The sequence below is a fragment of the Canis lupus genome, chromosome 11 (assembly GCF_048164855.1).
Source record: "Canis lupus baileyi chromosome 11, mCanLup2.hap1, whole genome shotgun sequence".
Lineage (NCBI taxonomy): Eukaryota > Metazoa > Chordata > Mammalia > Carnivora > Canidae > Canis > Canis lupus.
The window spans coordinates 33,029,831-33,048,055 of record NC_132848.1 but is presented as its reverse complement, the minus strand read 5'-3'; the positions used below and the strand labels follow the sequence as shown (position 1 = coordinate 33,048,055).

The 18,225-nt window shown below is 51.4% G+C and overlaps 1 protein-coding gene across 4 annotated transcripts in view; it reads right to left on the bottom strand.

Moving 5' to 3' along the window:
* Nucleotides 1-18,225, bottom strand: part of LARGE1 (LARGE xylosyl- and glucuronyltransferase 1) — a 521,069-nt gene that overhangs the window by 13,551 nt on the left and 489,293 nt on the right. For all 4 annotated transcript variants that reach the window (XM_072844187.1, XM_072844185.1, XM_072844186.1 and 1 more), the window contains one exon: nucleotides 15,243-15,521. In XM_072844187.1, the coding sequence (XP_072700288.1) occupies nucleotides 15,243-15,521 (279 nt within the window). The remainder of the gene's footprint in view (nucleotides 1-15,242; nucleotides 15,522-18,225) is intronic.

Genomic DNA, 18,225 nt, shown 5'->3' with positions numbered 1-18,225 from the left:
ATCTAAAGTTTGGTGTGGAGGTATTTCGTGGATATAAGTAATTTTACAATCAGTTGACTTTAAATAAAGGCCCTTGCCCTCAACCATTGGATGGGCCTCATCTAAGCAGTCGAAGGATATAAGAGCCAAAACTGAGCTTTCCTGGGAAAGAAGAGGTTCTGCCTCTTGACTGTATCATCCAAATCCTGCCTCAGTTTCCAGCCTGCTGGCCTGTCCTACGAATTTCAGACTTGCCAGTTCCCAGAGTTCCTTAAAACAAGTATCCAGTCTCGTTGGTTCCATTTCTCCGAAGAATCCTGGTTGATGCGCTGTCCCTGCTTCTGGCCAGAGACACTTTCAAAAATATTCCCAAACCTACTACAGCATTTTTGGACTGAGGAACTCTCAGAAAAAGGCTTCTACCTAAGTAGTTCCGAACCCCGCTGGTGTAGCAGAGCATAGCAGGTACACGGGACTTGGAGCCAGCTGGCATCGGGTTCAAATTCTGCCTGCCATGCTCTTATGACCTTGAGCACGATATTCAACTTCTCCTGGTCACAGGCTCCTCGTCTATAAAATGGAGATGACAGCTCTTATCAGGCTTGCTGAAAGGATGAAGTAAAAACAGTCACTCTCGAGACTGACCCAGAGTAACTGATGAACAAATGAGCCCCCTTCCCTTTCCGGGCTCGGCCTCCTGGGGGGCCTAACTGCCAGACATGGGTGAGTGCAGAGGAGCCAGCAAGGACAACGGATTCTTGCATCTAGGGCAGGACGTTGGATGCTAACCTGCTTATCTGTTTAAACAGTGTATTCGATCCCAGTCTCCAGCCAGCTCTCTGGGTCCTTCTTCTGGTCAAAAACAACTCAGGTGTTCTGGATAGAGCAAGTTCGGCCTCTCCAACCTGGTGGAGGGGGAGTTAATGGGGTGGTGGGATCTGTGCACTAGGCAGCGTCTGTCTTCAGGCCCCCCAGTCCTCCTACACCTCTTCTTCCTTTCAGTGTCTCCTCTCTGTTCAGTCAAGTGTGCAAACAGTTCACAGCCTGTTTTGCTGGGAAGAGTGGTGAGCTGGGGAGAGTGTGAGTGGGTAGCGAGGACTCCTGTACCAACCATGGGGGTGGCGCCAAAGGTATGCTGTTAGAAAGATGGGCTTCCTACAGTTCAGTATGACCACACTCCAGGACTGATCCTAGTGGTGGGTGGTACGTGTGCACCCCCCCATACACACACAGCCTGCCCTCCATCTCGCTCCTTTTCACCCTACCCTCTGTCCCAGGACCGGTCTCTGTCACCAGGGAAACATGAAGAGATCACAGGGAAGCATCTCAGAAATACGGAACAGTGGCGTGCTGCAGAACTCTTCCCACTTCGGTGGTGGGGACGAGAGTCCCGGCTGCCTGGGTTTCGCCTCCTGGCTGATTGCCTGTCCTCTCCGTCGCACGTTCTGTGTCTGTGATGACGGCGGTGGTGACAACGGGGTCCACGAGGACCGAGCAGGCCCTGTGTCCAGCAGGTGAGAAGCAGTGGTGCACGCTGCCCGGGATTCTGATCACGCCCATCCTCCGGCGCTGGCTTGACCATGGTCCCAAAGGCTGGTGCCAATGTTGGCCGAGGTGTGACTAGACTGCTGTTTTCCACTTGTTCGTCTCCTCACACACCCCGCCATGTGCCAGGCACTGCACATGTTGGGAAACATCAGTAAATGCAATAGGTAGAGATTCCTGTCCTCAAGGAGCTGACACTTCTGGGAGGGAGACAGCACAGTAAGTGAATCCCGGGGTATGTGGGAAAGAAGGAATTGCCGTGAGGGAGAACAGAGCTGGGTCAGGGTGGTGAGGAATGCCAGAGGTGGGGAATGGGTTGCAGTTTTGGATAAGGTGCTGCGGGTAGGCCTCATGGAGGTGAGCAGTAGGCGAGGAGGCAGTCATGTGGCCATCTGGGGCAGGAGCGTTCCAGGCGAAGGAAGCAGCCAGTGCAAAGGCCTTAGCTAATAACAAGAGCACAATAAGGGACAGGGGGAGTCTCTAAAAATGAGGCCAGAGAGGCACTGGCGGGAGGAGAGCCACACAGGGTCTTGGAGATCACTGAAGGTTGAGGGAGGCAAAAGAACACCACCGCTCTCTCCTCCAAAGGTGTCCATGTCCTAATCTCAGAAACCTGACGATATGAAACCTCACATGGCAAATAGGACTTTGCAGATGCGATTAAGGATCCTGAGATGGGAAGATGATCTTGTATCATCTGAGTAATCACAAGGGTCTGGATCAGAGAGAGGGAGGAGGGTCAGAGTCTGAAAAGAGATGGGACGATGGAAGCAGAGGTGAGGGTGATGTGGCCACCAGTCAAAGAATGTGGATCCCCCTAAGAAAGCAAGAAACAGTCTCCCCTAGAGCCTGCACAAAGAACACAGCCTGTGGACGCCTTGATGTCAGTCCCGTGAGACCGGTTTCTGTTCCTGACCTCCAGAACTCTAAGATAAAATATCTGTGTTGCTTTCAACACCCATGTTTGTGGTACTTTGTTACAGCAGCGATAGGAGACCAATGCAGAGGTCTTGGGATTTTACTGAGTGAGATGGGGAGCCGCTGGAGAACTGCGAGCTAAGGAGATGAGGGGCTTTTTATATTTAAAAGAATCCCTCTGGCTGCGGTGTTGGTAACAGACTGCAGTGTTGCTTGAGTAGAAGCAGGGAGACCAATTAGGGGGCTCCTGACCAATTAGGGGGCTCCCGAGGTGATACGGCTGAGTTAGCTTGGACCACGATCATACCAATGAAGGTGAAAAGGACTGGCCTGGTTCTAAAGCCAGCAGGATTTCTTTACCCACTGGGTGTGGGGTGTGCAGGTGGAGGACAGGAGGTGACCCAAGGCTCTTGGTTTGCATCACAGGAAGACTGAAGTTGCCATCAACTGAGACCCTGGTGTGGACTTTTGGGGGAAGGTGAGACTTAGGTTTCTGACAGTTTGTTTGAGATGCTTGAGAGAACTAAGCAGAGGCAATGAGGAGGCTGTTGGACAGTTGAGTTTTGAGCCCTGTCAAGAGACAGGGCGGGGTGGGGATATTTTGGGGATCAGTGGCCAATGCATTTAAAGCCACGAGACTGAACGTCTCCAAGGGAGGGTAGGATGGGAAGAGATGCAGCCATCGGTGAGAACGAAAGGGAGGGAGTAATAAGGTGGAAGAAACACCAGGAGACAGTGACGCTCTTCAGGAAGCCAAGAGGAAAGAAACGGAGGGGCTGTTGGCTGTCAAACGCTGCTGAGAAGTCAAGATGAGCAGTGGAGGCTGACCACTGGCTTTTGGCAATGTGGCTTCTTTCTGGATGGCTGGCGCCCGGAATAGGACCTGAAGCAGCAGCCGAGACCAGCTAACGGGTGGGGGCAAGGGCTTTGGCCATTTGGAGAGGCGCTGCCCCCTAGTTCTGCAGAAACAAATCCAGTCAACATAAGAGCAGGGTCGAGTCACACATCAGGAACAGGATCCATGTCACCATGCTGGCCCTTCATCCCCCATCCGGAACGCACAATGGTGGTCAGCATGGAAGCAGTGATGTTTACGGAGCCCAAGGCAACTGACCAAGAAACGGGACCTCATACTTGGCAAAAACATACAACCTTGTCATGAGTATCTTTGCTGTGAAAAACGTTTCATTTCACCTTATGTGATTAGAGGTTGGAAAGAATTAACCCACATGGTGCAGACGAGAGGGAGTAAGACTTCCTAACACCTAACCTTTAACACTGAGCTTCAAGCCAGGACAGGAGGCTGTTTTCCAGTTAGGCCCCCCTAGGGGTCCCACAGATGGTAACACTTGTCTGAAAACAGGACGTGACTTACTTGCCTGTTTCCCTCACAGGGTCAGCTGACTTGTTCCTCTCTACTTGTATGCATGCTACCCTAGTCAGGATTCCCAGAGACAAATGCTTCCTCTCTCAGGGGTGTGGGCTTGGGCACTGCCAACCCAATCTGGTGTCACCTCTGGGAACACAAAATGAGAAAAATCATCTACCTCTGATGATTTAGCACGGTAAGGTTTAAACAGAAAGAAAGGGTTTTTGCAATGATCTCCTGTTTCAGGCTGTCTCTATCGGGTGTGAGGGGGAGGGGGCAAACTCAGAGAGCTGCAGGACCAGGGCAGGGGATGGGGTGACCCCGGATCCATGCCCAGCACCAAGATGCCCTTCAACTCTGGCCGCGTGGCAGCTGCATGGGATCGCGTCATCCATGTGGCCACATATTCTGATGCTCCAAGGGGAGCCAGCTAAAATTATTTCAACACATTTGAGGGCTGATTCTCTCCCAGGGGAACACCAGTTTCAAGGGAGGCTGAATCGTGAGAAAAAAAAAAAAAAACAATCTTCTAGATGACAGAGCCTATCTTAACTCCCCCTACTTCATTAATTGTGTAATCATGGGCAATCTGCTTGACTCTCTGGGCTTTTGTTTCCTTATCTTGATAATAAATATTTCACAGACTTGGTTGTTAAGAGAACTAAGATAAAAGACTCATTAATTAATGGATATTTATGAGGCCAGACATAGCTACGGAGCACAGCGCTGCATGAAGAGGCAAAACCTCTGCTGGGACCGAGCTCAAAGTTCGGGGAGGGAGGAAGGCAGGAGCGTAGGGGTCTCTGGTGCAGAGTCACAGAGAGCTTCCTGCCACTTTTTCCTAAGAAGCAGGAGTTAGCAGGTCAGCGGAGAGGGTTCTAAATATTTGTGAAGTTCTGGAAATGAGAAAGCACATAGGATTCGGGGGAGCTGAAGTTCTTAGGAATGCCCGGTACACTGTAGGTGGTCAATAAATGGCAATAACGAGTGCATATGTATATTCAGTATCAGGCCCCTCAAGCATGTTTAATCATCACCACGTGCGACAGAGGCACTGGTATTTCTGATTTACTGATAAAGTCGTTAAAGCTCCGAGAGGTCAAGCAAGCTGCCTTATAACCCAGCTGGCAGGTGCAATCACCATCATCATATCCTCCTCCTCAAGTGAAGAAGACACTCACTGTATTAGTTAAGGCTGCAGCAGCTTAGAAATAACTGGGAAAGATCATTAATCACAGGCTCTACTGGAGTCAAGTCTAGGAATGCGGTGAATTTGCAACTGGAGCAGTGAGCCTCTTGGAGTCCGTGGCCAGGAGCTACAGCCAGCATGCTTCTCCGCCTGGCAGGTCCTGCCTCACAGCAGCGGGGTGGGGGGCGGTGTGGAAGCCAGGACACAGGCAGGGTCTGGAGATGCAGAGACGTGCGCATGGACCTATTGGCTTACTGGGCCTCCTATCCTGGTGATTTCCTTTCTTTAAACTAGTGGAGTCTGCCAGTGAACCCCTGAATCTGGCCAAGGTCAGCAGTGTCCCCTTACTGTTAAACTCGACAGATTGGTCCATTCTCATCTTCTTCAACTCCTCTCACCTTTGGCGCTAAGACCACTCCCTCTGCCCTTAGCTCAAGAACTCTGTCCCAGAATTCTGGAGAGCATCTTCCCACTTGGCTTGGCTTTGATCAGGGAATTGCTCTGTGCATCAGCCCTCACAGTGCTGGTTACCATCTAGATGGGGTACCTCTTGTAGCCACTACCCCTTGGGCAGGGGTGAGGGATCCTCGATCTCTGACCATGCAAACTTCTCCCGTAACAGAACTGGCTGAACTGATATTTTGTGGCAGTGCAATATGGCTGAGGCCAGAGCTGACAGGTGACAAACTGCTGGGAACCACGGGCTGAAGGCACTGGGGCTGCCGTCACAAAGCCAAGGAGAGGAGGCCCACCAGCCTTCAGAGCCTTAGATTTGCAGAGCCTGTTCCAATGTCAGAGAGCACGCTGTTTAATCAAACCCGAGCTGTAAGGAGTCCAAGTGATTCTCATAAGTTCCCGGGGATTTAGGTGAAAGTTATATTAAAAGGGGGTGGGAGGCAGGAAAGAAACTTGTGCTGGAATGTGCATCTGTTTCAGAAACCCCAGAATGGCCTCATCCTTTCTCTTAAGGCTTTGTGTGCAGCCAGCAGGAGGAGCTTGGCTCCTGGCATCTGGGCCCCTCGGCACCTCTTCTGCCCCCTCTGCTGGCCTTGATGCATCCCTGGATGGCTGGCGGGCATCTTCTTTGGGACTGGTTCTCTGAAGACTGTTCAGCTCACTGGCGATGGTGGGAGGTAGCAGTGGTAACAGCGAGCAGACTGCCTGAATGTGCACCTGTCAGCTCCGCTAGGCTCCAGGTCAGGGCTGAACCTTGCTCATGGCGGAGTTTCCAGCTCCAGTACACAGTAGGCGCTCAACAAATGTAGAGGGAATGGAGGAGTCAGTCTGCAGTTGTCATATGGAGGAGAAGATGGTATTGTGAAGACCATCCTTTGGAAATGACAGTTTCCAAAACTGGGGTTGAAATTGTAGTCCTGCCACTTAATCTGTAGGGCCTGTGGGCACATTTATCTTCTGCATTTTAATCTTCCCGCTTATGAAAGCTCTGAGCATTGACTGGGTGGTCACAGAAAAAGGAGCATGTGTCGAGCAGCCAGCCCAGCACCTGGTACACAGAAGGCGCCTGTGAAGCGCTCCTTCCTTCCTGTCCCTTCACAGGCTGCCGTGCACTCCCACTGTCCTGTGATGTCGTCTAGGAGGACATGGGCGTGGCTGAGGCCATCCCTGCTGGAGGAGAAGGCTGAGGCGCACGTCTGAGACTCACCCACCCTTTTCTGATTTTGGCTTCTTCCTGGAACGAGTGTGTGGGCAGGGTGCAAACCCAACCCGTGAGCGAGCTGGCAGATGGTGAGGAGCAGCAGGCGGATGCGGCCACACATGTACCCAACCCGGGAGGGCAAGGAAGGGCATCTGTGCACGCGCACGTGTGCATGTGTGCGTGTGTGCCTCAGGGAGGCGAGCAGAGGCCCCATCTCCGGCTGCCCCCCACCCCTGAAACTGCCCAGCTTCAACAGCACTAGATATGCATGGCTTTCCAGCAGGGAGCCCGGGCCACATCTGACCACCAGCCTCCCTCGGGCCGGGGTGAGGCGGGAGCAGAATGCTGCAGTGCCAGCCACCTGCGCCCGGTAACCCGGAGGCCGGCCCTGGCACCGCCGGTCCTGCTTCCTCCCTGAACACAGAGGCAGGTAACAGGGTGTGCGCAGCCTCAGCATCGATTACAGTTGCCTAGGAAATGAGCTCCTGGCAGACAGGCTTCCAGGAGGTGTGTGGGGGCAACAGCAAAGACTTGCAAATGAGGGTGAGAAGGCTGCCCACAGAGAGTGCGACTGTAAAATACACACATAATGGATGAGGTCGGAGATGGGCAGAGTCATCTGAAGAGCCCGGGGGGGCTCTCAGGCCCCAGCAAGATCCCAAATGCATGGTATTAACATATCCAGGGAGATAGCCTGTCAGTCAGAGAGGGGGGAGGAAGAAAGGGAAGCTTAGAATGAGCTTTGGGGGCAAATTTTAGAAACCCGGAACAGCTGGGGTTACAGCGCCATGCTCTATGTCAGGGACTCTGTCCGTGTTCGTCACCTCGTGTAACCTGCCACATCCCTATTCACCCTTGATTAAGGACCCTGCTGGCTCCATGCGGACTGTGAGCAACCAGGGCCACACATCGGAGCGCTCTGTGTGCTGGCTCTGCGTTAGGTGCCCGCTGTGGATTATGCGAGGATAGTCAAGACCCCCAAAGTCTGGAGGGCAGCTCTGGGGCAGGTGGCTCGGATGCAGATCCCAGCAGGACACTCACCAGCAGGTGCCCTGCACCAACTTATACCTTGTGCCACAGTTTTCTCCTCCTGTGTGTGGGGCAGGGTATGAGGATTAATGGGCTTTCTCACACAGAGGCGGTTCTTCAATGCATGAGATGCACTTGACCAATACGACCCATGACAATGGTCATGGCCATCATGGTGGTGGTGGAGATGGGCCCGTCAGGAATGGGATCAATAAACAGGTTAGGTGTAGAACACCTCAGATAACCCCAGGATAAGCGAATTGTCCTCTTGGCAATGTCATGCTTGAGGGCAGGCTACTTAGTCGAAACCACCTCGTCTCTAACATGAGGTTAAATGACAATATGCATGCAACGTGCTTGTCACCGTGCTTGGCACATAGCACGTGCCCAGTAAACGTTAAATGTTATCAAGATAGCAGAACTAAAATGATGAATTAACCCGTGGAAGTGCCACCTAGTAACGGCTCTTGGGAGGCAGCCAGTTGGCCGTGCCTGGTGCTACCTCTACCTGGTCTTGTTCAGATTTCAGCACTCATTTCACAAGTATTTATAGAGCAGCTGTGTGTGCCAGGGGAAATCTGATGGGGGAGGCTGGTGAGCCATCATCCTGGAGAGAACAGAATGAAACTGAAATTTGTCATTCCTGCACACCGTCAGAATATAGTCTCCATGCAGGGTGGCATGTGTGTCCCCTAGAAAGCAAAGGCGACATTTGCAAAGCAGAGCAGATGTTTTAAGCTTCAGGCATTGAACAAAGATGAAGATTCTGCAGGATTAGTGAGAAAGGTGGGAAGCCTGCCCAGTCTCATGGATATGCAATGTCCTAGCTGAGAGGAGCTGTCTCTACACTCCACCTTCGATTCCTCTGCCATTCTGGAACATTCTTTGAAAATGTCAAAATATATCACGCCTTTACACCTGTTAGTCCTTCGTGCCTATCACCATCCATGTCTTTTCAAGGCCATCCCTGTCCACCCACACGGGGTCATCTGTTAGTGAGTCTGAGCTCCTGTATCTTTTCTCTTTGTTTCTGTATTGGTAACAAGAACAGCAGCAACAACTGCAAGTTGACAGTGGCCCCTAGGACGTAACCCTCATGCGGCAGGAACCTACCAGCCTGTCCTGCTCACTGTGACAACGCCAGCACCCAGGGCAGGGCCATGGCAGCTATGCAATGTCATGGAATGAGGCATGTTGTAAGGCATCGTGCCAGGTGCTTTCCAAATACTATTTCGTTTAATTTTCCCAGGACCTGAAGAGGGAAGAAGTAGTATTATCCCCATTTGGCAAAAACAGTTAAGCACCTTTCTGAAGGTCAACTAAATGAGTAAGGAGTTTTTGGCATTGAAAGGCAGGTCTGGTCTGAATGACTCCAGGGACAGCACTGTCACCATGCAGCTCACTGCCTGGCACGTAACAGTACTCACTACATATTTTTTCAGATAAATGAGCCTAAGTATACAGCTTCTCATTTTATAAGAAAAAAAAGCTGTGATGGTTATGTGAAGTTATCCGGCTATACTAAAGCTGGCAGTCTGCAATGGGAGGGGGTGGGGTGGCAGCCTGGCCCGGTAGGGGTCTGAACTTTGTGAGGGACAGATAATTCACCCCAGGTGAGTGCCTACTATCCCCTTGCGAGAGGTTATTACTAGCGCCTTTATTAATTGAGAAAACAGAGGATTGGAGAGGCTAAGTAAGCTGCCCAAGGGACATGCAGGGAAGGTGTGCCAGAACCTGGATTCATGTGCAGGTCAGCCACGCCCTGCTGGATCGTTCCTGACATTTCTGAAACCCAGTGAAAGCCACACATCTACAAGTTTCTTCTTTGGAAGAAACCGGCAAAGGGGTGGGAGAGTTTTTAGTGAAACTCTGCCGCTGTGTCCACACGAATAACTGACTTCATTATTTTCCAATTGATCCGTTTGTTTTTGCTGTAATACTAGCTGGCTGCTAAGCAACCGCTGAGTGAGCTATGATGCTGAACTGTTTTTGAGAAAGCAGGTAGGTTCCCCCCCCCAAAGGGCGATATGATCGTTTGGGGGGGGGGGTCCAGGGAGAGGGCTGCCAGTCAGCCTGCTCAGGTGTCCTCGGGTTTTGAGCGTGATCTGGCCCCTTCCAGAGGGAGCAGGCTGTCATAGAGGGAAGTCCACTTTCCTCCTCTGACATGCGTATTTAACCTCTCTGGGGCCTCAATCTGGCCACCTGTGATAACAGTTACCTCTCAGAGAAGTGTCAACCACAGAGGTAATTTTTACAAAGCAGCTGGCAGGGTTGTTGGCACATGTGAAGAGCTCAATAAATTCTAACTACCATCATTTGTAATATTAGCGTCTTGACAGAGTTTGGGTAGAGCATTTTGTTGGGTATCTATGCCAAAAAAGTCTCCAAGAGGGTCCATGGCTCTCATGGTGAACAGTACCCTTAATCTCATCCCCAACTCACGATATAATACTGGTCACGAAGCACAACCACTTTTAGTATTTGGATCAGAAACACGTGCAGCCCACTCACTGAAAGAAAATTTTCCATAAGCCAATGGCAAGCCAATATGGTTACCTTCATAGGAAAGTAAGGGTGCATGCCTATTTGGGGCTTCAGACAGAATCATATTCCTTACCAGTTCTCAAAATTCTGGTGCCTAGGAATTATCTAGGTCAGAGGTCACAAACTAGTGGCACAGGATGGGAGTGGGAGGTTCTTTTCAGCCTGAAGACATATTTGGTCCGGGCTCAATAGTGTTTTTTTCAAAACTAGTTGTCAATATTAAAAATTAAAACACAGAAATCCAAGTTTCCAGCTCCTCTTGAAAAACATGAGGATTGGGAGGCCTGGGTGGCTCAGGCAGTTAAGCATCTGACTCTTGGTTTTGGTTCAGGTCATGATCTCAGGGTGGTAGGACTGAGCCCTGCCGTGGGCTCCACACTCAGAGGGGAGTCCGCTTGTTCTTGTTCCCCTCCCTTTGCTTCTCCCCCCTCCCCAACCTCCCCCTTTCACATGCTCTCCCACCCTCTAAAATAAATAAATGAAATCTTTAAAAAAGAAAAATGAGGACCTTAGCCCTGCCGCCTCCTCTCCCCAGAGTGATCATGCCATGGCAGAAGTAGAGAGAAGCCAGGAGCCTGAGATGGGAGCCACAGTCTCTCTAGAGAATCACACTCAGCATTCTTGGCTCCTTTGGGCCAAGGTCCTGGCCCCTGCGGGTGTCTGCATTTATGGCTCCTGATAGAAACTCATTTCTTAATTTGACAATGAGGAAATGGGTTGGAAAAAAAAAAAAACAGAATTGCTGGAAGTCACACAGTTCACCATGGCCCATAGGGTGGGCAGGAACAGGATTCCTGGGCCTCGGCAAGCATCCTGTCCACCCTAACACTCAAAGTCAATGCCATGTAATCTCGCTCAATCCAGGACGGACGCGGGCACAGCATATCAAGAGGTGGGCGGCATGAGAGACAGGCCAAACCAAGCAGGACTTCTGGGTGCAGGCTTTACAAAGGAAGAAGACTCAGGTGGTAGCACTAGGAAGTGATTCCTGTCTTCCCTTTCAAAGTCCAGACACTGTTGCAGGCAGTTACTGACTTCAGCTGTCAGGTAGAAAAGACTGGCCTGTCTACCTGCTGCTTCTGATCCCTATTGCTTCTGATCCCTGCATCAGGCTCTTTGTGCCTCTTGCCTGGATTAACACAACAGTCTCCTCACTTATCCCCCTTCCTCTGGCCCTGCTGATTCTGATCCTTTGCAAAGCAACCAGAATGACCTTCCTGAAATGAACACTTAATCTGCCCATTCTCTCAGTGATCTTCCACTGTTCTCCTCCCTCATTGAGTCCAGACTCAGAATATTTTATCAGAAATCCTGTGGGACCCACCACAGCCTACATTTCTAGCCACATCATCTCTTGCTGTTCTCCCCATCAAGGCTCTAGCCACCCTGCCCCTCTGGAAAGTATAGCTCCTTCTGCTTGGAACATGGCAATCTCCACTGGCGGACTCCAACACAGCCTTCGTTTGCATCTAACCTCTTCAGGATGTCCCTTCCTTCCACCTCCAGATGAGGTGAATTCCATTGGCAGGGGACACCCCCACCACAGAACGTAAAGACTGTGCATCTTTCATTAACTGTCATTCCTGTTGGTCTGTCCGCCCTGGGATCCACAGGTCCTATCTCTGTGGTTCACAGATATGGGGGGCACATAGTAGTAGGTGCCTTATAAAAGTTTACCCACTAAATGAATGAAAAATGAATGGATACTAAGGATGGAGCAGAAGAAGAATAAGGAAAGTCACAATGCCTTTTTACTCTATGACAGGCAAGTTATGGATTCTCTAATCTCAGTTTCCATATGTGTACTTTACCAAGAAGACTGGACAATACAACTCAACACCCAAAAACCAAATATCCAACTAAAAAAAGCAGGCACAAGACATGAACAGACATTTCTCCAAAGAAGACATCCAGCTGACCAACAGACACATGACAACCTGCTCAGCGTCACTCATCATCAGGGAACTGCAAATTGAAACCACAGTGAGATACCACCTCACACCTGTCAGAATGGCTAAAATCAACAGGTGTTGGCGAGGATGTGGAGAAAGGGAGAATCCTCTTGCTCTGTTGGTGGGAATGCAAATCCTCTTGCCCTGTTGGTGTAGCCACTGTGGAAAACAGGATTGGGGACTCCTCAGAAAGTTAAAAATAGAGCGACTCTCTGATCTAGCAATCACACTGCAGAGTATTTATCCCCAAAATACAAAAACACTAATCCAAAGGGATACATGCACCCCTACATTTATAGTGGCATTATTTACAACAGCCAAACTATGGAAGCAGCCCAAGGGTCCGTCAAAAGTCAATGGATAAAGAAGTTGTGGTGTATATACACAATGGAATATTATTCAGCCATAAAAGAGAATGAAATCTTGCCATTTGCAACAACACGGATGGAGCTAGAGAGTATAATGCTGAACAAAGTGAGTTAGTTGGTGAAAGACAAATACCATATAATTTCACTCATATATGAGATTTAAGAAACAAAACAGATGAACATGGGGGTGGGAGGAAGGAGAGGGAAAACAAGAAACAGACTCTTAATTGTAGAGAACAAGCTGGTTACCAGGAGGGAGGTGGGTGGCAGGGGTGGGGGGAGGGGTGGGGAAGGAGGGGTGAACCAGGTGATGGGGATTCAGGAATGTATTTGCTGTGATGAGTGGAAGTGTCATATGTGTGGAAGTGTTGAATTGCTATATTGTACACCTGACTCTAATATTACACTACGTTAACTCTACTGGAATTTTTAAAAAAAGGAAGACTGGACAAGATCATTTCTTCTCATTCAGGGTAGGGTCTCTGGACTTCTATAGGGCCTGTGAAGACAGCAACAGAGTTTTAGGAGCAATGTGCAATATTTTAAAACCCCTGAGGGGAACCACGCAGCTCCTCGTAACAAGGTGGCAAAGGCCAACCAAGCCTCAGGTGACTCAGCATTAAGAACATGTTAATTAGTAGGCGACACTGGTTGTCTCCTCTTGAGTAAGGTCCTGATTAGAGATTAAGAGCATCTTTGATCAATAAAACATAGGACTAGAACATAGAAACAATCTGTTCGTCTGTGATGTTTTTTGAAACATGAGGCCCATGAGGTAAAATAATAAGATAGTGCTTGGAGGCCGGGAGCAGACCACAGATTGTTAAGAGGGGGCCAGTTCACCCCGAACTCCTAGGAATGAAGGCCCCTGAGGCGCTCCTGCAGAAGAGCCCCGCACGGGGAGGATGGGCCGTAGCCTGATCTTCAAGCTTCTCTTTTCTCGGTGAAGGGTGGCCCTCGCCCCCACCATCTGTTCTTTTGGGGGGACGCCCCCCTCCCTGGACTCCCAGAGCTGGTGCTCCTGCAGGCTGTGTGTGTGGAGGCCTCAGAAGCTCCCGGAATCGGGCTCTGAAGGGAGGTCTGGCCACACGGGGGCGCCCTCACCCCACACTGGGGCTCTGCTCCGGGCGCCCAGGGCCGGCATCACCCAGGGCGCCACAGCCCATGCTCTTTGGGAAGCCCACCTCCCGCCGCCCTGACCCGCGGTCATGCTGCCACAGAGAGAGGCCAGGCCGCAAGGGCCCTCCCGCTCGCAGGGGAGGGAGGGGCGGAAGTTCCGAGGTCCCAGGATAACCTGGAAAGAAGCGGGGCTCCGAAAAGCGGACGGAGGACACAGGCTGCCTTCCCTTGCTCTGGAGAGCAGGGGGGCCTCACCCTGCACCTGCGCTCTGGCTTCCGGACTAGAGGTGTCCAGTCTTTTGGAGGAAGAGGCTCTTTTAAGAGGGAGAGCGCCAGAGACAGAGGAAGGCTGAGAGACAGACACACAGAGGGAAGGACGGCAAGACAGCGGGAGGGACGGAGCCCTACTCCTGCCCCGTTGGGGACGGTCAGTCACCCCAGAGCAGCCAGCCGAACAGGAAGCAGTGCGCGAGCCCACCGGGGTCTGCCAGGCGCTGCCCAAGCCCGGGAGCAAGCCACGTGGACTTGGACTGTGCTGCGCTGAGCCTCCCCGTTCCCACAGTGACACGGGGTGACCACGCCTGCCTTCTGGGCTTGGTGTGTAGATCCAGCAGGATAATAAATATGTGCAAACCACCTCTTCTGGTACCTGGATTCGGGCAAGCACTCACCCGGTAGCAGACATAATTCACGCTGACAAAAGCCAGCGGCAAAGGATTAAAAAAAAAATTTGATCATTTACGTCTTGACTTCCATCTTGTGACTTCAGTTTACCCACACGGGGACTTCAGGGCCATATGAATTCAGCAGTGCCTTTCAGTTCAGATTGGTTGTTATTCCATAGTAAATGCCACACTCCCCACACAGCCTTCTTGCTCCCCGAGTCGAGGGCCTTCTCCAGCCACTGGATGCCTGCCCCTCCGCGTGGGCAGAGCTGGGAAGGGTCGTTGCAGAGTCACAGAGGTAGCCGAGACAGCCATGCGGCATATAGCTCTGCAGGCAGGACTGGCTGCCCCCAGCCCTCACTTCCGAGGGTGTGTAACCTGGGGCTGACAGCTCACGATCTCAGCCCCACACACGCCCGTCCCGAAAATGAGGATAATAATAGTAGCCGGCATAGGGACTGCAGTGGGTGGGGATGGACTCCTACTTGTCAGGCTCTTAGAACAGTGCCTGGCACTCAGCAAGCACTTCAATAAATGCTAGCCTTCACCATCACTTTGATTTGTTTTACAGAATAGGCAGTGATCTTTCCAGAATGGTTAGATGAAGGTCATCTGATCCAAAACTGGGGGAGGGATGACACGTTTTCACAGCAGCTACAGAAAGAGCATTAGACTGGGAGCAGAAGAGAGGCTTCTGAGACCACGTTCTGCCCCTACCATTTCAGTATGCAAAGTGGGGTTCCAGCCTGTTCAGGGAAATGAGGACACGATGGCCCAGCCAAAGCCGGCAGGAAGAGCTCTATCTCTGGGTGGACTTGGGCAGGGCCCGTCCTGGACTGGAGGACCATCCTCGGGAGCGTTCTAGTCCTGGCACTGCATGAGCCTACGTCCCCCCTCCCGGGCCTCACCTGAGGTACTCATAGAGCCCATACATGGGCAGGAAGTCGATGTCAGACAGGAACAGGTAGGGCGTGCCGACGTGCTTCATGGCCACGTTGCGCAGCAGGTTCACAGGGTAGAACTGGCCCTCCTTGTACACGATGTGGTAGGCCACGTTGTGGCGGCTCATGAGCACCTCGGATCCCTGTGCGTAGCGGAGGAACTGCTGGGCCTCGGCGTCCGACAGGTAGAGGGCCAGGCTGATGGGTCCCTCCCAGTGCTTGCAGATGGCCTCGAGCATCTGGAGCCTGGAAGAGACAGGTAAGGTGAGCCACGGGGACCCAGTCCATGCACCAGCCTCCTGGGATGGGAGTCTACCTCCACAGATACCTGGTCAACCAGCTCCAAGTTCATATCCCTGCTCTAACAGTAATCACTGCATGATGGGGGCAAATCCCCAAACCTCAGCTCCTTTATCTGGAAAAGGGGCATCGAAACACTTATCTTGCTGGTTCTTGCCTCTATCAGCTTCCAAATGAAGGTGGGATACTGACAGAATCACATCCCACTAGAAGCCTTCCTTTTTACTCCTCTTCTCACGGCGGGCGGGGACAATGACACTAAATGATGTAAAGATCCCCTTCCAGCTCAGAAGTCCTATGCCTCTCCTCTCTCAGCAAAGATGAACAACAGCTGTACTGCTCTTCTAAAGCAGTGACCAGGCATAGAAGATTTAACCAAAGTGAGGCCGTAAGTTACAAGGAGCATTAAAGCATGAGTGATAATAACTGTGATCATTAGCTATGCACCAGACCCTTTCCAGAACTCCCCCAACGACCCTGCGCATGGCTGTCATTTCCCTCATTTCCCTGGTGGAGAAACTGGGGATCCAGATGTCTGGTCAGCTTGGATTCTTGGACGTGGACCAGACCTGTACAGATGGGTACCGGGCCAGGGCCTTGGAGACAGTGAGAACAAACGAGAACACTGGGTATTTGGCAAGGGAACAGGAGAACACGTGAATGCTTGGGACAAAAGCGTGCCTGGCGTGATGCTGTCTTCATTTGTCAGAGTTCTTTACTGCCCTAGGGTCCCTGCCGATTTTGTGAGGCTACAAGACAGGCACCGTGCCAAGGATTATGGCAGGGGGAAGAAGAGCCCGGGGGGAGGGGGTGGGACAAAAGGTGCTTCTAATGGAGAAGATTCTACAAAAATGCTTGAAGAGAAATCTGTGAAGATTTTTTTTTTCCTCCAAAGGCTTTGGAAGTGCCTGGCAGGTAGGATCTACGGTTCAGACACAGCAAAAGCCTATTTCAGTTTTTTACCCTGCCCAGCAAGAGGTACATAATCAGCAGTCTCCCAGTAGGAATGCCCACTTTCTCCGGACAATTACCAGGAAATAGATTCCATGCATTTCCCTGCTTCTAAACAAAAGAAAATGGGCACAACTATCTTCTACCGATGGCTTTCTCGATGGACTTTCAGAGTTTCCTCTTGGTAATTCTGTGAATTGCTATAGCCAGGAGTTGTTTCCTCTTTCGTGACGGAGGATTACGAGATTTGTGAGGGTAAAATGCCCTCCATTTCTCATACTTTATAACACTTAATAATCAAATTGACTAGAGCCAGTTTTCTGAGAGGCTCTGCATTCTCCACAATGCCTACTTTGCCTGAAATTTGTGTTTGGCTTCTGCCACAGGCCCGGCCCTCTGCTGGGCTCAGAGAATCGGGGGTTTTGAATGATCAACACCTCACTTCCACTGTCTATGGAGTGGAGGGGGCTGTGCATTTGGGGGGACACCCTTGGGGGAGGCATGCACGTCTGGTGGAGGGAGAGAGGCCAGCCCCCACGGTGGAGAGCCCACTGCCTGGGATTTTAACTCTGTGTCCGAGTTTTCTGAGCAGGGAGCAAGCTCTGCCAAGGGTTTAGCATCAGAACAGAGACGCATTTTGAAATACTCCAGGTTCTCAGGTGCTGCCACAGCAAACATCACAGCCGTGTGGGCTTTACTGGAAGTGGTGCCAGGTGTTCCGTGGAACCTCTGTGAACAAAGAGGGAGGACGACCCAGCCACGCCTGCCTGTCTGCCACCAGCCCCAAGCTTTCTGACCTCTCTTCCCTCAAAATCAAGCTTCCTGCCGGGACCCGAACAACAGCGACAGACCGAGGTTTAATGTAATGATGGTAACACAGAAATTCTGACAGCGACACACAGAACATCGCTACCGTTTCTCTGCGGCATGGAGTGTGCCAGCCGCATTTCCAATGGGACTGCTTTCAACATTCACACCAACTCCCTTACGCTGAGATTGTCATCACTGTGTCACAGGTAGAGAGGCCCAAGGAGGTGAAGTGACTTCTCCAAGGCACGGAGCTACAAAGGTGGGGAGCTGGACTGACACCCCGGTCTGTTGGAACCCAGTGCCCAGAACCAGACCAATGTTCCACACAGACTGCTCGCAGGCTGGGACTAATGCCCCCAAGGATCTTCTCTTGGCTGCCCGTGTCCCCAAACACGAATGTGTTCTCCCCTTGGGCTTGGCTTCTGTGCATTCCCTCCCATTCCTCCTCCTCTTCAGTCTCCCGGGGGGTGTGCTTCAAAGACCCACTGCTCTCTTGAGCCTTCTCTTGGTTGTGTCTCCCCACACCTGTGCCCTAAACTCCTCTCCTGCGGCTCTTGTCCACATTTCTGGGCTGAGTCGCTCTTTGGTCTCTTACTCTGGCAGATAAAGTACCTGGCACAGCAAGGATCGGAGACGACAGAGAGGGTCTCAAGAGACAAAGGTGAACCTAAGCTACAGAATTTTCAGTTTGGAAAGAATTGATTATGCCATCTTTATGAGAAAGCAGCTCAGCCTCAGAGGGAGCATGGCTTGCTGAAGAGCCCTCAGCGAGTGAATGGGAGAGCTGGTTAGCACTAGGACCCGTGGCCCCGACTCTCCATCTCATGCTTTTCTCCACTTCCCGGAAGGGCCACCATCACTTCATGCTAGGAAGAGGAGGGCAGAGGCT